The 21,470-nt window shown below is 36.0% G+C and overlaps 1 protein-coding gene across 3 annotated transcripts in view; it reads left to right on the top strand.

The window, feature by feature from the left end:
* GLRA3 (glycine receptor alpha 3) overlaps nt 1-21,470 on the top strand; it is an 81,335-nt gene that overhangs the window by 36,163 nt on the left and 23,702 nt on the right. For all 3 annotated transcript variants that reach the window (XM_065634033.1, XM_065634035.1, XM_065634034.1), the window contains 2 exons: nt 8,604-8,827; nt 10,566-10,648. In XM_065634033.1, coding sequence (XP_065490105.1) covers nt 8,604-8,827; nt 10,566-10,648 — 307 coding nt within the window. The remainder of the gene's footprint in view (nt 1-8,603; nt 8,828-10,565; nt 10,649-21,470) is intronic.

Genomic DNA, 21,470 nt, shown 5'->3' with positions numbered 1-21,470 from the left:
GAGCAAAAGTATCTTCAGGGACACATCATTTGTCTCCAGAAAAAAAAAAAACAACATAATCTTTCGTCAACTGAGAACATGGCAAAGATCAACAAAGACAGAGGCTTAGTGCATGATGATTGTTCGTGTAATCGTCATGTCCATTTTAATCTAATCCCTTATACTACTGCTTGAAAGACATTTTAAAAGCCCCTGAGCTAAAGCTTAAAAAAGCAATTACATCGAACACGTTGCAAAACGTGATTTCAGTGTAATGCATTAGGAGTTGGGAACACACAACTTCCATTAACAATGGAAGTAGCATATTCAATTTACAATTAATAAATATTCCAGGACATGCAGTAAGAGCTGTGACAAATATTATTATATAGTATGTCAGTACTGCATTTAATTATTTCTTAAGAGTAAACATCCTAGATATTAACTAGCTTTGACTTTTAATATGACAATTATTTCTGAGCACAGAAAGTAAAATCAAGCCATTGCTACTGATAATAAATCAGAAAAAACCTCAACACCGAAATTAACTAAACCTGTCCATTTTGCAATGTTTCCATCCTAAGATCTATGGAAAATAAGTAAATTTTGTAGCATGCTGTGGAATTCAACACATTTTGAATGTTTTGTAATAAAGAGAAGAGAGCCAGAAGCTAAAAGTCAGGGAGTCCTCACGGAAACTACTGACTATATCATTTTAGCTAAGGGTTGAATGACAACATCCGTTAGCTCAGTATTAATAAACATCCTGTAAGTGACCCCATAATTTCAGTAAGGGAAAGACTGGAGTAGTGACAGATCCGTTCTCATCCTCCGAACCATTAACAGTGATGGTGAATGAGATATTACTCAACCCAGAAGAAAAGAAAGCAAGTGACATTAATCTGTCCCAGGCAGAATGTTAACAGAGACCATACTGCTTCGGAATCCAAGGTTATGAAGGAAGGTGACACACCGAGGAAGGGCACTTGGTGCACAGATAGTGTATATACTTATTTGCTGAATTCTGAATTTTGATTTTGTAAGGAAATCTGAGACACCTGATATTACACGTAGCAGTTTTGAAGTCCTAGTTTTAGCTAGTTCTTTGCTAAGTAAGTTCTAGTGCTATTGACTTCAATAGGAGTATTGCTGGGCAGTTATTGGAGACAAACTCTGCAAAGGAATTAGGCAACACTTAAAACTTTAACAAAACCACTCACAGGACATCCACCTGGATACTTAGTAGTTCAGAAATGTAAGAAAAATGAACAAAAAAAAAAAAGAACCACAAAACCGACAAACAAAAAGACTAGAAAGATTAAAAATATTAACGAACACCTTAAAATCTGCTTTTATACATCCATGGAGAAAGAAAGAGAGAGTTCTTCATCCGAAACCCATCAACAATCTTTTCTGAATAGCTCAAGTAATTTCCTAAAGCTTCCTGAGTTCAGAGGCAAGTTAGCCCTCATCCAAATCCCCAAACCATCTGGCCTGTCCTACTTAATGGAGGCGTAAGAGCACCCACCATTTTCAGACTAGGATTAGAGCTTTTATCCAGGAATGAAACAGGCCTTACTGCTCATCTTCAGCCTGCAAGGGCTCAAATCTAGAGACCCTAATCACCAACTATGCACTTAGCCAACTAACTTGAGGCAGGACTAGACAGGAAAGTTTTCTGTGTCTTTGTGTACGGAAGTGTATACTTGCCCTGATACAGCAAAATTGCAAAAGTCAGAGGATTAGAAAGAAAAATTGCAAGAGGAAAGAATTCTCCTAAGGCACGTCAATGAACACATTCCTTTCTGAAGGAGGAATCCTATGGTTCTGAAAAATTCATGAAATCATTTCTTACTACCAAAATCAGTTCTGGAAAGAGAACTTCCACCTATGGAATTATCCAGAGACACATCATCGGGAAGGATTCTGTGAGTCAGACAAACTCTTTATCATAATCAACAGGGTATATACATTTCTTCTTTTAATGAATGCCCTACAGCTATTCAGTACAGGAAAGCATGTTCTTAGGCATGTTTGGCATTAGTCAAATCTTGTTACTCTGACACAGATTTGACGTGTCAATTAAAGTTAAGTATTCAGCGATAAATTTAAATCACAGTTAATTTCTCTTTAACTGCTATGATAAATCTTGTACAGATTAATGAGTTATAGTTAATGGTGGAGCACGGAGTCTGTTGCAATTTTTTTTCACTCGTCAATTGAACTGCCATACAGCATAGATATATGCACTATCCTTGCCGCAGTTCAGACCTATAATAATGTAAAGATGTAATAAATAAGAGTCCCCTTATTTGCAATAATAAATCATGCCAGTGAAAAGATTGATGTTTATTAGCATGATAAAAAAAAGGATGAGACATTTCGGTCCAGCCTAAATTTATTGATAATTAAGGCTGTTGTTCTCCTTAGATTTAAAATGTTTTCTCCCTCTAGTATTTACCCTTCAGTATATTTACAGATGGCAATCAAGTTATCAATCAAGTCATACTACAAGTTCTTTGTATTACTAGTTTAAAGAAATCAAACTCTTCTTGTCTGCTGTCACAGAACTGGCTATCCTGTGCAGTCCTATATGATCCATTTCTGCACCTTTTTCTATATGTTCTTATTCTGAACATGCATGACTACAGACGAGGCCTCACCATAAATAATCTCAGTAATTGTAGAATTCCAGCTATTAGGCATGAGGAAATACAGGGGAATCCTTCAGATTACACAAACTGTATTTACATTTCTCAAATGTCAGTGTAAATTTCAAGGTCCTTCTACTTTGATTTTGCATTGACATTGGTAACCTGCATGGAAAATGTGTTACCAATTTGAGGGGCTTACTTAAATTTAAACACATCTGTTTCTATACTAGGGAAATTTCATGAAAGGTATATTGAAATCATTAGCTGAACAGCTTTCGGTCCAGTCTGAAATTTTCAGATAAGCAAAGAAAAACTAAGGAAACCCCATCAATTTACCCACAGTATATATGTTACCTAAAGTGCAGCCATAATGCCTACTGCTACTGAACAAATTTAAAATTAAAAGAAGCTATTAAGATGTTATTACCACAAAGTACTAATATGCCGCAGGGCATCTTGACTAATTATACTAATCAACTCAGCAATAAAAAGCATATCAAGTTGCATGTTTTTCAGAGACTGAGATAGCAACTTTAGAAAATCTCATCAGTAAAAATTAAACCTATTAATGTGTTCTGTAACATAGTAGCTTTTCATATATCAGTGAGAATGAGAGAGCAAACTTGAGAAGACCACTATGACAAACAATCTGTATCCATCAAGTCCCCACATTTTACTGACTTTATATCATTATAACAAAACCCCAAATCATCCTTCACTTTTTCTGACATTTTCTAAGTAAAAAAATAAATAATTCTGGCTATGATAAACTAAGAAATAATATGCTGCAAGGGAAAAACTCATCTTAGAAACTGCAAAATAAAACTGTTAGCATTCAGTACTATTCTGGATTTTGCAGCACTCATCTGGTTCACAAAACAACCATTTTCTGCTTAGTTTTCATTTTTATCTTCCAGTTGTGGAGTTATTCTTAAGTTTAACTTTTCTTTTCTACAGTACTACATTAAAATTAAAATATAAAAGGTAAAATTGCTAAGGGCTTTGAATTAGCCTGTTGCAAGCAACCTATTTAACAAATTGCACCAAGATTAAGAAGTCAAAGTATTTTGAAGACAAAATGTGTAAGGCAAATGTAATATTTTGTAGAATAAAAGCAAAGGATATTTCTCATTTACCCAAGAAACAGAATAGAAAAGGAATTGAAATATGCTTTACAGCATTCCTTTTTAGGTTGATGTACCAAGGATGTTATGATGAAATATGAAACTACTAATGCTATTCCACTAGCACCTGAATACCTGATAACTTAGCACCTGAGAACTTTTTTTTTTTTTTTTTTTTTTTTTGGTTGCAGGGAGAGGGGAGGCATGGATAGAGGGAGAGGCAGGAAAGGTAAGACACACTTAGAGGGAGACAGAAGAAGATAAGACACACTTAACGATATGACCAAATACTCTGGTTCCCTATGTGGTGATAAACAAATTCAATAAAATAAATAGCCCACTATAGTTACAAAATTATACTTAGTTTGAAGTGGCTCTTCAAGACATTGGTGAATTTTTTAGGCCAGGATTCCCTTGGGTCTTATTCTTCCTGATAGGTATAGCTCTCCCTTGTAACATCTGCTGAAATAATTTAAATTGTTCCCTCTTCCCTCAAGTTCTGCCTTCCTTTTGCTACAGGTCCCCCTGTTAATTTTCATTCCTCACTTCAGCCTTCGCATGAGCAGGTCTGCCCAGTACATCCATGATAAATTTCTAGGTACAGAAGATCATATTCAGCTTTCACTACAACAAAGTAAATTCCAGTCTGTGCCTTTGCAAAAAGCTTTTCCAGCATTATGTCCAATGGAGCTGTTAGCAACAGCTGTAGAAACCTGAAAAGGGAGAAATCTGACCATTGGGAGGCTGATAGTTTGTGCGTGCATAGAATCTACAAATATGGGGCTTAGCTCTTGACTGGTTTTTAAGCACTTACAACACATGAAGTTACTAACATTAGTAAAAATATGTTCAAACAATTCTTTACATTTTTCCTACAGTTTGTTAGAAACTTAATGAACAAATATTTTTATTTTATACTTTAGTAAATGCATCTGCTGTCTGTGCTATTTTTTATGACTTCACCAGAAGTCAATACAGATCTTTAATGGACATGAACAAAAAATTGCCATAGTTATCAGCTTAAAATAAAGTTCTTCACAAGAACAATATTTCTCATGGTGCCTTTAAATTTAGTCTTAGCAATATTCTTGGAAAGTCCATAAGATTTCCACATTAAAATTCTACAGTGAGCTAGGACAAATAAAGCAAGACTTATTTGACTACATTATGCAAAAGGCAAATCTAGATTTCACTTAGATGGATATATTAGTCACAATTATAGTAGTATTTGGAACTGTAAAAGGTAGAGCTCTGGAAGATTATTCATTTAGGAATGAAAATTTGATTATTTGGCTCAAATAGCAGCATTCATAAATTATGAGAGCAGGTGATAGACAATGTTGAAATGAAGGGCATACTTTGGAAATTTGCTTTATACATCTCTCAAATCTAGAAGGATTCCACATACAGCGCCTATTAAAAATACATTAAAGAAACCAGTGAGAGTCAGGCAATTAATGCCTTGAGGATTTTTGTGAAAGTTTCCATAAGGCGTTCTAGCTATATTCTGTAATCGATGGGAATATAGCTCTATCTTCATCAGTATAACGAAGAAGAAATCAAAATATTCTGTAAGAATTTTAGATTTCTCTGTGTGCTTGAAATTGCTAATCAAAATGTTAGTACTGGAGTCCATAATGGCCTCAGCATGGACAGCAAAGAGAAATTACCTGATTTCCTAGTTTTGATTTTATTGAGCCCTATGAAGCAGATGAACAGTATCCTGACCCTCTAAGAAAGTCCACTCTGTGGCTTAGGGTTTCAAAGGATGGTGAAGCAAGTGCAGACCCATAAATAAGTCTCATTCTGTAGAACCAGGGCACAGCAGCGCTTCAGACCATGGCAGCCTTGAGGTTATAGAACCGGCTGTGGAAGTCACTGCAACTTAAAGGATGATTTCGCTCTCCCTTCAAGGAACCTCCCCAGCACAGAGTTATTTGAGTGGGGAGTCACCCCTCCAGGCAAGTTGCATGTAAGAATAGTAATTCTCTTGTAGGAAAACAATTCTTTTAAATCCCAATTCTGGCAGATTAATTCTCAAACAACCCTATTTGTTTAAAGTAGTTAAGCCTTATGCTCACAATGTGTAATCATAAACTGAGACGCTTAATACTTGTCTTTCATAGAATAGCAGTCAAATATATCCCTTTCCTTTTGATAGATTAGAATTTTTTTAGTGAATAATGACAGCCAAATTAAGTCAGACTTTTCAGGGGAGAGAACAGTGAAAAATGGCTTCAATTGCTTCAATGAAAAATTTAACTGGTATTTTTTTCATCTTAAAAGCTGGAAACAATTTAAACCAGTAAGTTCTAGGCAAACAGACATACAGAATAGCTTAATGTAACCTAGAACACATCCCACCATTTGTCTTCCTCTAATTTCCATTTTCATTTCAACTTCCTGCTATGCATCTTTCACCTCTACTGTTTTGTACACAAGAAATCTCTTACTCTATAAGTAATCCCATTCATTAGCTTACCACATTCTAGAGAGAAAAGTAAAATAAACAGACATACTTCAGCTTATATAAATTAAAAAGTAAAGCTTGGGTTTGGCCAAAGTGCAGATGAAGTCCTGAGAGTTGCAGTGCTCACGCCCAGTGCCCCTGGTTTAGAGTTAATGTTTCCTTCAGCACGATGAGCCCACATGTTGGAACAGGCAGTAGCACCTTCAGTGCTTCCATGTTCTGCTTCTTCCTGGCCTTTTGATTTCATACGGGAATTTGGAAGAGGAACTGGTACTACAAGGTATTCGGGATATCATGCAAAGAAATAAGGGTATTTCAGGGGCTATTATGTCCTTTTGCTGCATGGAAGCTCAGTTCTATGAACACTGAGGCACAAGCTTGTCTAAGGGTTTTGGCTTACTGTAGGGGGGGGGGGGGGAAAAAACCACCACGACAACTTGTTTCTACAGCTGTAAAGTAGACATCCCTGGCTCTGATTTCATCACACCATGGTGCTAATTATCAAAAACACCGACAGCTTCTCTTAAGAACTTTTTATGGCTCTTAAGGCTCTCACTAGCCATGACGAAAAATAAGAGAAATTTCTTTCAGTCCTTTTCTGAAGGCAGGGTTAACAAACTAATTACCATTAAGAGAAAAAAAACCAACCAAACAACAACAACCAAACAAACAAACCCCACACGAATGAACAAAAAACACTGGTTAACAAATCCTACACTTTTTCCACCTGGCATTTAATGTTGTATGCTTCAATTTGGCCAGAGAGCCTCTTTGTTGTTTTCAGCAGACATGAATATGAATTAATTTCATTCTCCAGGTGTAGTTTTTCACTAACTGGCTTTGTCTTGAAAATTTATAAGGTTATATGAATATAAAATCCTCTGCTGGGACTGTCTTTATATGATATGCAGTATTTGATTATGAAGCAACAAATGCTTGGTAAGCAAGTTTTTAGCATCTTTGACAACCTTTATTCTAGCTGAGTAATTAAATTGACCAAACCAGCAGTATGCTGAAGATATAAAAAACTATTTCTCATGAATAAACATTGCATATTGAGGTTACAGTTTTCTTTTATTATATCATTCTGTTAGTATGATTCTCACAACTTTATGAGTACATGTTCCAAGTTTCATAATACCAAATATTGATGCAACACTGGAATTTCAACAGTACCCACAATTTCTACACCAGTGGGGTTTTAGCTAGTAACTACTACCCATAGTTATTGGCCAAATTGTATTGCTCAAGCCTTGAACTCTTCATTTCCCATTATGACTCAAAAAGTTTTCCTTTTAAAATTAATTTTCATTGTCTTTTTTTTCAAATAAACATGTTATTTACTTCTATTACATTCAGAAGTGTCACATAAACTCTAACAACCAGCTATCATTTCCAATCTCTACCTAACACGTTTTTGTTTCTATTTCATTTTTATCTTCTTCCACCAATGCAGTAGTGCAAAGAATGAGAAAAATCTTATTATGACCAATAAAATATAGTCCCTATGTCCTTATGCTCGGTGTCTCAAATCTCTCAGTTCTGTATATAATTTAATGAGATGCTAATATTCACTCTTATTTGAAAACAAATATTTTCGTTGTTCAGAATAGTAAAGTTTGAAGAAATTTTGCAGCTATAATACAACATACTCTCTGACAGAGTATCTGCAACTCCAAACTGACTTCCAGAAATCTGAAGCACTCCACTCAGCTTTTTTATAAAAGAACCATTGATTAAAACAGGACCGTCTGTAGGAATCAAGGCAACTCCACTTGTACCTAAGCTAGTTTATCATAAGGATTTATATGATCTCTACCATATTTGAACGGAGGAGGAACATGTGTCCTCCTCAGACAGCTGTGTTGCAAGTTATTGCTCACATAATTTTCAATAGAGAACTGAGGCACAAAAATCCTAAGTAGTGGGTCAAAAATATTTAAGGATTAGAGAGAGAAAAAAATAAATGAATCAAGGCTCCCATACAGTGGGACAGATTCTCACTGCCTAAGAGAGGGAAGTAGGAATGTTCCTGCCAGGAGTTGGGCAGAAAAAGGTAACTCCATAAAATTCTCTTAATGCTTTTCTCATTTTGATTTCAAGACAAAGCTGCTATAGGGGTAAAGTTATCTGGAGTTATATGAACTGTACACAGAAGTTGGATTTCCTTAGCTTGGGATTTTCTCAATTGCCCTGAAATGCATCTTTACTCTTATCCATTGTGTCCCCACTAATACAAATAGGTATCATGCTGGCATTCAGCTAAGTAATTCTTTTGTCATCCACAGATGGACAGAGGATTACATGGCTAAGAAATGAAATAAAAGCTAAATCCCTATGTTTGATAAAGCTTTGATTGTTTTCTCTTTCATTCAGGATTACCGAGTGAACATCTTTCTCCGTCAGAATTGGAATGATCCACGCCTCGCATATAGTGAATATCCAGATGACTCTTTAGACTTAGATCCATCCATGCTGGATTCAATCTGGAAACCTGATTTGTTCTTTGCTAATGAAAAAGGTGCCAACTTTCATGAAGTTACAACAGATAACAAGCTGCTGCGAATTTTCAAAAATGGAAATGTACTTTATTCCATCAGGTGAGTCACTAATTAAAGTATTTTTTTCAGATAGAAGCTCAAAGTGTGCCTAAGAATTTCCCATGGATATCTTCAGTTGTTAGGCATGCAGAACTATAACTAAAGTAGTTGTAAGTTTTGAATACAGGACTTTATCATAATTGCAGTCCACTGTTAATACTAAAATAGAAAATGATCCCTCAATTAGGCATGCATATAGTAAAAATAATAAGAAAAGTATATTTCCCATTTTAAAGTACAGCTACTGAGCCTAGAGTAACTAGGACATGTCCACAGCGTAAATAGCCCTGGATTATTATAATCTGAGCTGGCCTATGTACGAGTTTCACACACTGTAGCATCCAACGTGATGACAATCCAATGTTATTTCTTATTCACCCTTTTGGATATCGCAGTTGCACTTCAACATGGAAACATGACCTGTTAAAGGAAGCATGAGATTTAAAGAATAGTTCACTTACTGCTGGAGATGGAGAGAAAAGTGGAAAGTAACTTTTGAAAAGGTTTAAGAAGCTGTAAGCAGCAATCACATATAAGTGTTGACAAAATACAGTTATTCTACTTTTCTCCCCACTTTCCTTTCATTAATACAGATATTAGTAGACATTTTACCACTGTCTTCAAAAACCTGATCTAATGAGAGACTCATTAGATATGAGTATACTAAAGCCCCATTAGACATGGTATCGATTTGGTATTAATCCAGTGAGCTATTTGTGCAAAATGTTCTGTTTTTCAAAATAAATATACCTCTTGCCCACTTAGTGTTTTGCTTTGCATGCTTTTATGATACCACATTAATGGTAACATTAATGTATGAACAGTATACAGCCATGCTTGCTGCCTACTGCCCACTTCCCATTAGCCCCTATGCCAAAAACAAGTGAACGGAAAAAGTCTTGTAACAAATTGAACTCAGGCCACTCGGGTTTTTGGAGAACATTCTATCAACTAAACTGATAAATGAATATGGGGCAAAATTTTCACACAAGATATTTTTTAGCAAGAAGAAAGGTGCAGTCATGACCCTGAATTATGAATGGATACCTAAACTCGGCCAGTGAGGGAAAACATGTCCCTTTACCTCTAACATTCTTCTTTCTCATTCTCTGAGAAGTATCACTCTAAAGATAAGTTATTGTACTGATATAAAATGTAAAAATACCTCTTTTGCTTATAGTTTGCAAAGTATTTCACAGGAAGTATCAGGACTAACATGAAATACAGCTGCAGTTCAAAATTACAGCCGTATTTCAGTCTATCAATATCATAAAATGTTATTTTAAACCTTTGTGTTGACAATTTAAGAACCGTATTTTAGGACAATAACACATAAATTACTTTGCCACCATGATTTGCAGCTGGCATCTGTTATGAAATTCTTGCAAATCTGGGTAAGTTTTACGTCAAGGATTTGATATACTGTAACAGTACAATAATTCCACTGTAGCACAAAAAAGCATGCTGTTGTTGCATTCTTTTAGATTTCCTGTAAAGTTAGGCAACCCTACTGAAAAATGTGGTTTTGTGAAACTCTGTAATAATTCTTTTCCAGATTGTCATACTAGGCTAAGCAAGTGAAATGGGATCAGCTAATATACATCCCTTTCAAGAGCTTTCTAATAAATAATATGTTTTCTTCTATTTCTAATCACTTCCAGTGTTTTCATGCATTCTTCCTGTGCAATTCTATGGCATTTTTGTGGTATATTTTTAACATTTTTTGGTGTTCTTTCAGATTAACTTTAATACTGTCCTGTCCGATGGATCTCAAAAATTTTCCAATGGATGTGCAAACATGTATAATGCAGCTGGAAAGCTGTAAGTTTGAGTAAGGTATTTTCCTATAAATACTCTTGTAGGGATTACAACAGCTATGCAGGAGGTAGAAAGACCCCATGTAGTGGTACAAGAACAAGTTTTCAAAAAAGAATCCTCTATTTTACCAAAAGAATCTGTGAAGTGTACATGATTTTCAAAGGAAGAGATTCTTTCATCCTTACTTGTACTGAAATTCAGCAGTTTTCTGTAAATCTAAAGTTACTACTAAACTTACATACTCAGGGCCAGTTTACCTTTATTCAAAATTTATGCACATGCAGATTCACCATTAAGTCTTCCCTGTGTTCACATATACATGGGGACAGTAACATGGGAGCACGTAAAGGAAACATGAGAATAATTTAAGAGAGTGATTTATGTAAATATCCTGAAATCCACAGCAACACTGTGTCCTTGAAAGCTGAAAACAAAATGATATATACTGAGTCCCTGTTCTTTAGATTCCTGCCCTAGCTCTTCAACAACCCTACATGTTATAGCTACATATCTGTAGTTTCTACCAAATCACCCTAGAAGGGATTAGGGAAAGGGTTTACTGCAAGGGAGAACTGTAGAAGATTACACAGCGTGTATATCTGTATATGCCCACATACCTACATAGGATACATCACTTACACAGCCCTCACCCCCTCAACTGGAGCAACTCCTTGGATAAGTGAAACACCCCCCAGAAAATCATGGGAAGGGCTATAGAGCCCTTGCATTATGAGGAAGAAGAAGTCCATACAAGGTATCACTTAGTTTGGGATAAAATGTATGATCTGACCATCAACCATAACACTGGAAAAGACTCTGGGGTTAAAAAGATTTGTAGTAGCACAGATAGCTTGACATTGAAAACATGCAGCAAAACATAGAAAGAAAAAAAAGACCTGATAGCTTTCTAGTATAGAGGAGGTCTGATAGTTTGGCCAAACCTGGTGTTACTCTAGCATTTCAATGGAAGAAGTGAAATTACAACTCCATAGGTTTAAAATAATCTATTCATAAAGCCCATTTGTGTTATACTCAAATATCCTGAGGAAAGCAGAGAAGCTAAAATCAGCTTAGACAAGACAGGCTTTGCAGAATTATCTTTCAGTTAACAGCAATACTTTTTATGTGAAACAAATTAGCATTTGTTAACTCAACCCATCATATACCGTATTTATCCTCTCCCTTGATATCGCACTTGGAACATAAAAGAGGATGGAAAGCATACAGCAGATGGGCCATTTCAAGGCACGTACACAGATGGACAAAAAGACAAAACCAAAGGTTCTATCTGTTGCTATGATCTGAGATAACACAGGATATGTGAGGAGGAAGGTACAGATATGCATCAAATTCTCATTTTCCTTGTGATATGAAGTATTTTGGAATTGTCTTTTCCCCTTAAAATGAGAGGACTTTGGAAAACATTCCTACCAGAAAGGTCCTACTAATGTTGTGAATAACAAAAATAAAATAAAGTCATTCCTTGAAAGATTCCAGCAATCCAAAATTTGTGAAAATTAATGACGGGAAAAACAGATAAAAATAAGTACTCGTCTTCGTATCAGATCTAGATTTATGATTTTAGGATCAATAAGTAAAATATTTCAGAAAATAATTTTCCGCATATATAATGTACATATTGGATTATTTGAAATACATTATAGATCAGAAACACAGCACACATAATTTGAGCATTTCGTGGGGTTTTTTTTATTCTCTTACGGGAACAAAGCAGTGTCTCAGAGAAATGAGAGGTAATTATCAGTCAATATGTCAGAACTGTTTGTTGTATGGATAGTGGCATGTTTTTGCAAAAAATTGCAGGGTGAGTATGAAATCGAGATATATCTTTCATTACAATGGACAGATGGTAATACTATAAAGCAGGCTTTCAAAATGTAGTGTCTGATGGGTAATGTCTGATTCTGACAGCAGAAATTTTCTTGACTAAAACTGAAAGACAGTTATTTGCTGCAAATGTCAAGGAATTTAGGGCAATATTATATAATCAGCATTTAAGCAAAACGCCCTAGTCAACCCAAGCGGATAATCCTACCAATAGCCTATGTCACCTTTATAATTAACATGACTAAATAAAAGGTTAATATGTGGCAGTTGTGTCAGGGTACATAGAGATGGCAGGTATACTCATTTTATACAACTATGTTTCAAACAGAAAGTACCATAGTGTTTGACTGAACAAGCAAAAGGTATAATTAAAAAAAAAATAGTGTTTATAAAGTTATGAAATTGTTGCTTCAAAAACTTCATACAACTGAGCTGTATTTTTCCTCTCTCAGCCCTCGTGAGGCCAGGTCATACAACAACTGAGCATTCCTGAAAAATAGGCATCTGGTTTGCTTTATAGAAACCTTGCAGAAGCTCACAATTCCCACAAACTGCACCATAGGGAACCAACACTTATTAGTTGAATAGCACTGTAGAAGTCCTACTGTATTTGCCAGCAGAACATTTTTCACTGAAGTCTCGTTTTTAATCATTCAGTTCAGTGGGAGTAAATTCCCTGCTGCACATTCACGTAGTAGATAGAGACAACATTCACTGAAGAAGAGCTGAACAAAATACCAATGAGTTCTTCACAGTCTTCTAGTTACAGAGAAAGATCAAATTTGATTTCATGAGCAAGTTACAAGTAATAAACCTTTCTCCATATCGCTTTGTCTAGTTCTATTGTACCTGTAACTCCAGACATTGAAAAATAAAGACTATGGGCAAAGTAGCTGGCCTGAGGCAGAAAATTTTGCAGCATGTGGGAGCTTTGCCTATACTGACATGTCTGATAGCAGAATAACCAGTTAGGTTTGCAAAAATAAGGCAGCAGTTCTCCGAAATTACTTTGGGACAGATCCAAAGAAGATAGGCAAAGCAGCATAATTTCTAAGCTCCTAGACCTTCAAGAGCAGGAATCCACCTGCTCAAACCCAGTTTCTCTTTTCATGAAGTACAGGAAGGGAAACAGACACCTTGGAAAAGCTACAAAAAGTATCTACATGGTGGAAAGGAGAATAACTGGGTTAAAAAAACAACAACAAAAAAGTTATATGTGTCTGAACTCCAGCCAATTTCCAAAACTTAGAAAAAGGTGAGCAGAAACATTCAAATTCCAGAGTCTTTGGTAAGAATTGGGCATCCAGTTATCTTTAAAATTAGAGAAGAAAAAAGGAGGATGGGTGCATTTAGCATTTTCCCAGGCTTCATATCAAATCTCCTGAGGTAAGAACTGCCATAACCCTGAGAGCCTGGATTCACCCAAGCATCTCTAATTTCTAGGCCACAGTGTCATACTCTCCTGTTGCTGCCTGGCTTACATTTTTTGGTTCAGAGTGAGACAACTTAAACAGAAGGATCAAAGCACTAACCCTGGTGGTTAGTGCAATGTCCAGGGATGCAGAGGACATTGGGTTTCAAAACTGAGAACACAGTCTCTCATGTCACAAGTAAATTATTTGGTCATCAGGTTGTGTTAGAAAATCCAAAGTGTTTGCAGAAGCAAAACAGCAGCAGCCATGCTTCCAGATGGTTCTTTTTAAAGTGATGGTCATTGCTGTTTTTCCCACTGAGTACCAAGTTAGGTAGGATTTTGTACAATTATGAATTTACAAGGCCCATTTATCTCACAGTTTCTTTAAATTGAATCTGATCTTGCAAGCCTTGCTCCTTCGTATGTCATTAAACAAATTAGACTATTTCTAACAAAACACTCATCTTTTTCTTTCTCATTTTGCCACTAGGTTGCAAAGGAAGGCTGAAAGTTACTTAAAAAGGACAATCGTAGGGTTTACCTCTCCTATAAAATAATGATTTTGTTTAGTACGAGATAATTTCCTTCAATATTGATACTGTTGCTTCAGCACAGAAAGCTCTAAGAGGAAAAGTCATGTACAGCTTTTCTTCCCAAACGATGATTTTATTTTTAGCCAGCTCATGTAATGTTTTTTTCAAGGTCAGTCTAAGCAGCTGGATTTGCCCCTGGTTAAAGTACTTCACTTATGCTATGAAGTGTCTGAAAAATATTTAAGTGGAAATGTCTTCTATTTTTAAAGGATTTATTTTACCAAATCATTTCTCGGCAACTAGAATGAGCTGCTTTTGTATCTTAGAAAAGAAGCAAATGAAAATGCACATATGAAATAATCCCTTCTATATTTCTATGCCTTGCACCAGTGCAGCCTATAGGCATGTGAGATAATTTTAGTTTTATTCTGCTTGAATAAGATACAAAGAAATGTCAGCTAGATACATATTTATTTCCACAGCCTGTCTCCCAGGAAAGAAATGTTTTTCTTTCATGTGCTAGAGCTCGTTGCCTCTCTCTTTTTTAAGTTTCACTTTTATCTCACAATATTCCTTTATTCATATATTACAACTATAACTTCGTGACATTCAAAAGTCTTGAATTTTCGAAGAATAGTGAAAAGACTAACTCAGTTACAAAAGAAGAAATATACTATGAAAAGCGACATATGTAAGGAAGAAAGCACCTGATCACCACATAATTTTATTTTGATGCTTATCGTCTCTCTTAATAAATTGAACAATGGCCTTTTGTTTTCCCTTTTTGATTTCTGGAGGCTTCTTAGTCTGTCTAGGTGATCATTCTCCTGTCTTTTGGATTTTTAGAGAAAATTCATGCCATACTACATGATGCAGTTACCTAAATAGTACAGTTTATTTCCTCCCGGTCTCTAAATTGGAGATCGTGCAAATGGAAAGATCTGTAAGCAGTCGGCAGCAGCAGTACAGGCTACTGCTTTACAGAAAATTATGTGCGCATTGTTCCTTTCCCACAACAGCACAAAGACACCATAAGAAAGACAATAGAACTGGAGTGTATTTCTTATCTGCCAGGGAACCTCAGGTGTCTACATGAGTGACAGTAGTTATGGACAGACAAGGTCAATGCCTGCCTGTGCCTGAATGTCTGGAAACCATACCTCTTCTCTCCATTTCAGTAGCACAAAAGTTGTCAACAACTCATCCTATGGTTTCTACTCTGCAGACAGGTGACTCAGCTCACTGTGTATATCTGAAGTGAGACTTGACACACAGCTACAAAGAGCTAGATATTTGTGTCTTCAGCTCCCAACCAGTGCAGTAATGGAAGGGCAGTATTAACTATACAACTGCTGCTGAACCCATAGAAACTAATAAAAGTGACAGCTACAGGCCTCAGCAGGAAATATTAGGTTTAAGAGGTGTGGTAGAGAGCTAGGCCCAAAATGTTGTTCTCGGCTGAAATTCAGGCTACGAAGGATAAATCTGTAACTCCCAAGGGATAGATTCCATCAGAATGACTTAGAGGGCAGTGCAAGGGGCAGACCCTTTGCAAAGCGGCTCAGAAGTACATAGAATAAAATCCTGCTTTCTTGGACCTCCAGCATAAATTTAGCCTTGAAATGCATTACAGCTGCTTTCTGAAGCTAAAATTTTTAGTGCATAATATGTATTAGAAGTATTTATTCTAACCTCAAGCTAAAACCAGATTTGTTAGCTCTGTGGTATCTTCCCCCTGCTATGTTGCTTGGAATTCAGGGCACAGTTCAAACCTCTGTCATGTTCTTCGGAACAGACATGTGCAGGCAGCCTGTCCTGGAGGAACACTGTTGGTATGCCTAACAGAAGAGTAGTGAAATGACTCTAGTCAACATGACTCTAGCTGATGCCTCAGCTGGATACCAAAAGAGCTGCTTGGTTTGCTGAATATATCCATTATTACTCTTGGATCTGTACCTTACTAAACATTAAAGAAATGAGAATGGAATTTAGATAAATCATTAGGATTAAAAGATCTATAAAATAAATTCTGTAGTTGAATGAAACTCTCATACAAAAATGCTATATATTCAGCTCAGTTGTTTCATGCCATTCATGTGTTTGTTTATTGAACAAGAAGAAAAGAATTAGGTTTTAATATGCCTGTAGGTATTTCCAAATGACACAAAGAAAGCATGGCATTCCTGGAATAAAACAGAATGAATAGAAAACTTACAAGATACATTGGTATTCAGCTGCATCACAAATTTTCCTAATAATTTTATTCTTCATGGCTTTGAATGTTACTCTAAGGGTGGTTAAAAGGAAAGAACTCCACAAATAAGACTGTCAGCAGTCTTGGAATTGTTCTTGGAATTGCCAGGACAAGTGTGGCTCAAAGTTGTGGAGTTTCTGAATGTATAGGGGAATTACTTGCCTTGAATAACAAACTTTTTCTGTAACGGTGTAGTCCTCAGACAGTCTGGAGAAGAGATGTTAATACTTTCAAGACACTTCAATAACTCTTCAAAACAAATTTGCTGGATGCCCACTATTTTGCCTATGACATTATGGGATTTTAATGCCTACAGCTGACATTGAATTAGCTAAAATAAAATCTTCATACTCTTAGGATGCATGTATACAACTAAGATAAATACACTGGTTCCAATAAGTTCTACGGAGTCATGTGGACTTACATGGGTTGAATGGAACCTTATTTAAGGCAGGCTTTCTTCCTACACTTTCAAAATTGGATGAGTGAAAATGTTCCATTTATTATTAGGATAAATAATAGTGTTAAAAAAAAAGAGATACGATTTACTTTTTTTTTCTTTTTGAGACCTCATATGGATATCAATAACAACTTGTCAACACCATTTTTGAATATCTAAGATTTTCTGGGAAAGATGACTGAGATCAAGGGAAAAGTTTGGTTTTCTCTTTTCCAGACACTATAGTGGCCCTTGCTACTTCGAAATATTTTAGCAGGATCACATTCTTTTTCCCTACAATTTTTCCAGAAACTTGTAATTGAACATGCTGAAAATTTTCACTCTAGCTAGACAATTTTCATTGCTGTCTAAGGGCTAAAGTTAGTATGTCTGTCTTGTTCACCTTTTGCCAGAGAGTTTTGTATAGATTAGGTCAATTAAATAGACTATCACTACAGTTTCTTTTTATGTGATGCCCAGATATTCAAAACTCTACATCAGCTATTCCAGGCACAAGTCCTGACAGCCACTTGTCAACTAATGCCTTATCTTTTCCACCTCCTCCCTCCAGGAGTGTGACCATAGAGTTTTACTTTCATTTTTTCCACACCTATCATGAGCTCTGTGACAGACTATTTTCTAAAGAAAAACTTCTGCAGGCTAAATCTAACTTTCCCAATTGTTTTAGGCCCTCTACACTGCCAGCTAATTGTAAATTTTACTTAGTTTGTTAGTTCTTCATATTCATCTCAGGAGGAGGTCTCAGTCTGCCAGTATATTCTTTATGAGCTAATTACCTGGAATGACTTCAGGCTCCTAAAAGTGAGTTGTCTCTTTAAAAAGAGCTGTTTTCTGAGAGGCTATGGTGCCACGTGTACACACACAGTTCTGGAGTTTTCCTGAGAAATACTCCCTCTGGTAACTTCTCCTTCTGGGATGATAGAGTTGTCGTATAATTATCAACAATTTATGATCTGCTTTTGCATTACAGATGTGCAACCTCAGGCTTTGGGTTAATAGAGATGGTATTAAGGTAACGTAACCAGTCCTGTAACTGCTGAACATGGCTGTTCAATATAACAGGGCAACTTTTCTGTCCTTTCTTTTCAGTTCTATGATGACACCAGTTAGATTTTGTATCTTTATAGAATTAAGTAAGAGCAAACACCTGGACAGTAGCCAGACAATAACAAATACATTGCAAACTGCACTCTACTTCAGCCACAGCAGCTGATTTGTGTCCTATAACGCATGCAATTTGGCATCTCTACTTCCTTTCTCAACCTTTTATGCATTAACACCCTGCAAACCCAAATCCTAGCACACTGCGTTTCAGTGACAGAAGTCCTTACTAATCCACCCAATTTAGTTTAGGTTGGCCTGGTCCTGCAGATGACTAGACTATATGAAAGCCTCCATTGCTTTCAGCTATTTCTGTAGTATAAAAGCGTGACTTTATCCATCAGCAATGAAAAAGCAAGTTGCACCTTCACATTCTAAGTAGGCCAGTGACTGACTGTCCTTTTTTCAACACTAAAATGTAGTCACTAGGACTTCCCTCCATAACACTGTATTTCCCAAGCACAGGTAATAAAAATATTTGATAGCAATTTATAATAGTCACCAAACCGACCTCATAGTCAGAAAATAATAACTGTTTTTTAGTGAAAGGCTGAATATCCTGTCGGGCTGCAGCAAATGCAAGTAAGTAAGAGATATACACATTCTGCTCACAAAGCAGCAGCAAGAGAAACAATATAGTAAGACTGAACAAGAAGAATTTATGAAGAATAGGAATAGTCATTATGTAGCAAAAGTTTACCCTGGAAGACAGGTATGCTCAGAAATAGGTTCACAGTTTTTTCTTCCAGACACACAGACTCGGACTCCCTTCAGGCGTGCACACCATATTTCCTATGGAAAGCAGAACACAATGAAAGCAAGGTACAGAGGGAAAATCTCTCTGCCTTTTCTCAGCTAATCAGTTGCTAATTTTATACAGACAATTGAATCATTTCATTTTCATTCCTGTAAAACTCACTTTAGCAGTGGACAGTCAAGTCTACTCCTTTAATCTAGATGAGTAGAGACCTTTGTTGCAGTATCTAATCATTTCCACTTTGCAAATGTAGTCCTCAGTACTGCAAATATCTATGCATGAAAGATCTCTATAGTCCCAATGAACTCAGGGAGTGGCATCAAAATTTTAAATTTATCCAAACAATTCCAATACTGTAAACTTTTAAGATTGGCAAGTCTAGGTTCCTAAATCTAAAAAACAACACTCTGCCCTTAAGGCTTCAAAATTTCCATTACCAAAGCTCCCTACACTTCTGCTGCTTGCTGTGCACTCAGCCCTCCCACCCCACATTGATGCACTAAGCAATTTGGTGCCTTAACCACATCAGGATCATAAGTCTCTACTTTGTTGCTGAGACTGAAGCTTAAGGTAATCTCAAAATCTGCCATGTCGTCTTCTTTGCTGCAGGGAATCCAGTCACTAGTTACATTAATCAGCAGAGCTACCAGAAGTAGGGTGCTGGAGCACTAGTTTTTAGGCTCATTGCACTTATAACACTATACACCTAAACTGTAATAGTATATGCACTGCAGGATGGTAATCACTGACTGTTTTAAAGGGCCATTTCTACAGAACTGCCTTTTTCCCCTTATGCACAGGGGACACAACACCATGAGCATTCTAAGTGTTAAGCGCTGTGCTATTCAGCAGGTCTTCTTCATAAAATTAAAAACCAAAAATATTTTCCTTTTTTTGAGATATTAGGGAAGCTCAGTTAGCTCAATTAGTATTGCTGTTCCTCCTGAAAATTTTTTAACACAGAATAATGTGGGATTTAGCCCTTTTGTACATCCTGGGATGGGCCTAGAACATGAACTGCAGTTTTTTCTTCCAAATTCCCTGATTCTGCTTTATTTCTGCTGGTGACTAGATACTTTCCACTGTAGCCTCTCTTCCTTTTCTCCATGCCAACTCGAAAGAACGATGCAGCAGTTGGAAAAAAAAAGAGATTGTCAGTTTATTTGGAACTGTGCCAAATAAAATGTTTTCAGTTGGAAAATCAAGAATATCCATCTTTGTTAGCACTGCTCACTAAAGAAAATTTAGGGACAAATTTGTGTTATCAAATAGTTCAATATGCTCAAATAATTTATGTTTTTTCACTTCCCTAATTATAGGACTATTATAAGATTTTAGATTTCCCTAATTCAACGGGTACATTTGATTGGGCCATGTATTTCACATTTAATAAAGGCACAAAAATTTAATAGAGATTTAGTTTAAGTTGATTTAATTTCACATACCTAGTGGAAATATCATATATATTACACTATTTTAAATTTCTTTGGTATAACAAACTCAGATCTCTGTTAAGTTCCTCTATATTTTAAGACACATTTATCTTATAACTATGATCTTGACTTACAAAACTGAAGTTACAGTATTGAATGGTAAAGCTATATTTGGGTGTTTAAAATATAAACATGATAAAAATTACTACATTGGTATTTTGCATACACAGATATTATTTTTAATAGATTGCACTATAGAAGAATTAGTTGTCAGGGCAGATAATCAAAATTAAAAGCATGAATTAGAGATCAGTGAATCTGATCTGGTGAAACACATTTTGATGCAGCAGTTGCTTCGTGTCAGTTCAATGAGTTTATTCAGGGGATATCACTTCTGGCCATAATCTACATGCTTCAAATGATAATTTCCTTTACACACAACTGCTTTTTGTCTGAGTTCATGAAAAGTCTGATAAGAGCTGTACTCTGATTTTTCATAGTTTATGGCATTTAATAGTGAATCTTAAGATTGTGTTTATGGAATGTCATGCATTTAATAATACAAAAAAATAAGTGTTTCTTTGCACAGTTAATATATGCTTGTAATGACTTAATTAAATACTTATTTAAAAGCATACGGTCTCATTTTTAGCATATTCATCCAGCCTCAACAAAATACCAAAGCAAAGCAACAGTCAGCCTGAGTGCCTGTGAATTCCTTGTATAAAGGCCTTCCCCTACCCCCAGCAAAAACAAAACAAAAAAACCCACCAAACAAACAAAACCCAAACAACAAAAAACCTCAAACAAAAACGACCAAAAAACCCACCAAACAAAACAAACGAAACAACCCACAACCAATTTACAAGCAGAGAAAGGTGCTGAAGACTGTTTTAAATTTATAAACACTGATTCTTAGCTCACATGTGCATTCAACATGGATGAGAAAGGATGAAATGTGTCTCAGATTTGAGGTCAGCATATCACAGCATTATGACTGAATAGTATTTATAGAATTATCCAAA

The sequence above is a fragment of the Caloenas nicobarica genome, chromosome 4 (assembly GCF_036013445.1).
Source record: "Caloenas nicobarica isolate bCalNic1 chromosome 4, bCalNic1.hap1, whole genome shotgun sequence".
NCBI lineage: Eukaryota > Metazoa > Chordata > Aves > Columbiformes > Columbidae > Caloenas > Caloenas nicobarica.
The sequence above is the reverse complement of the archived record's forward strand: the minus strand, read 5'-3'. Positions and strand labels throughout refer to the sequence as shown.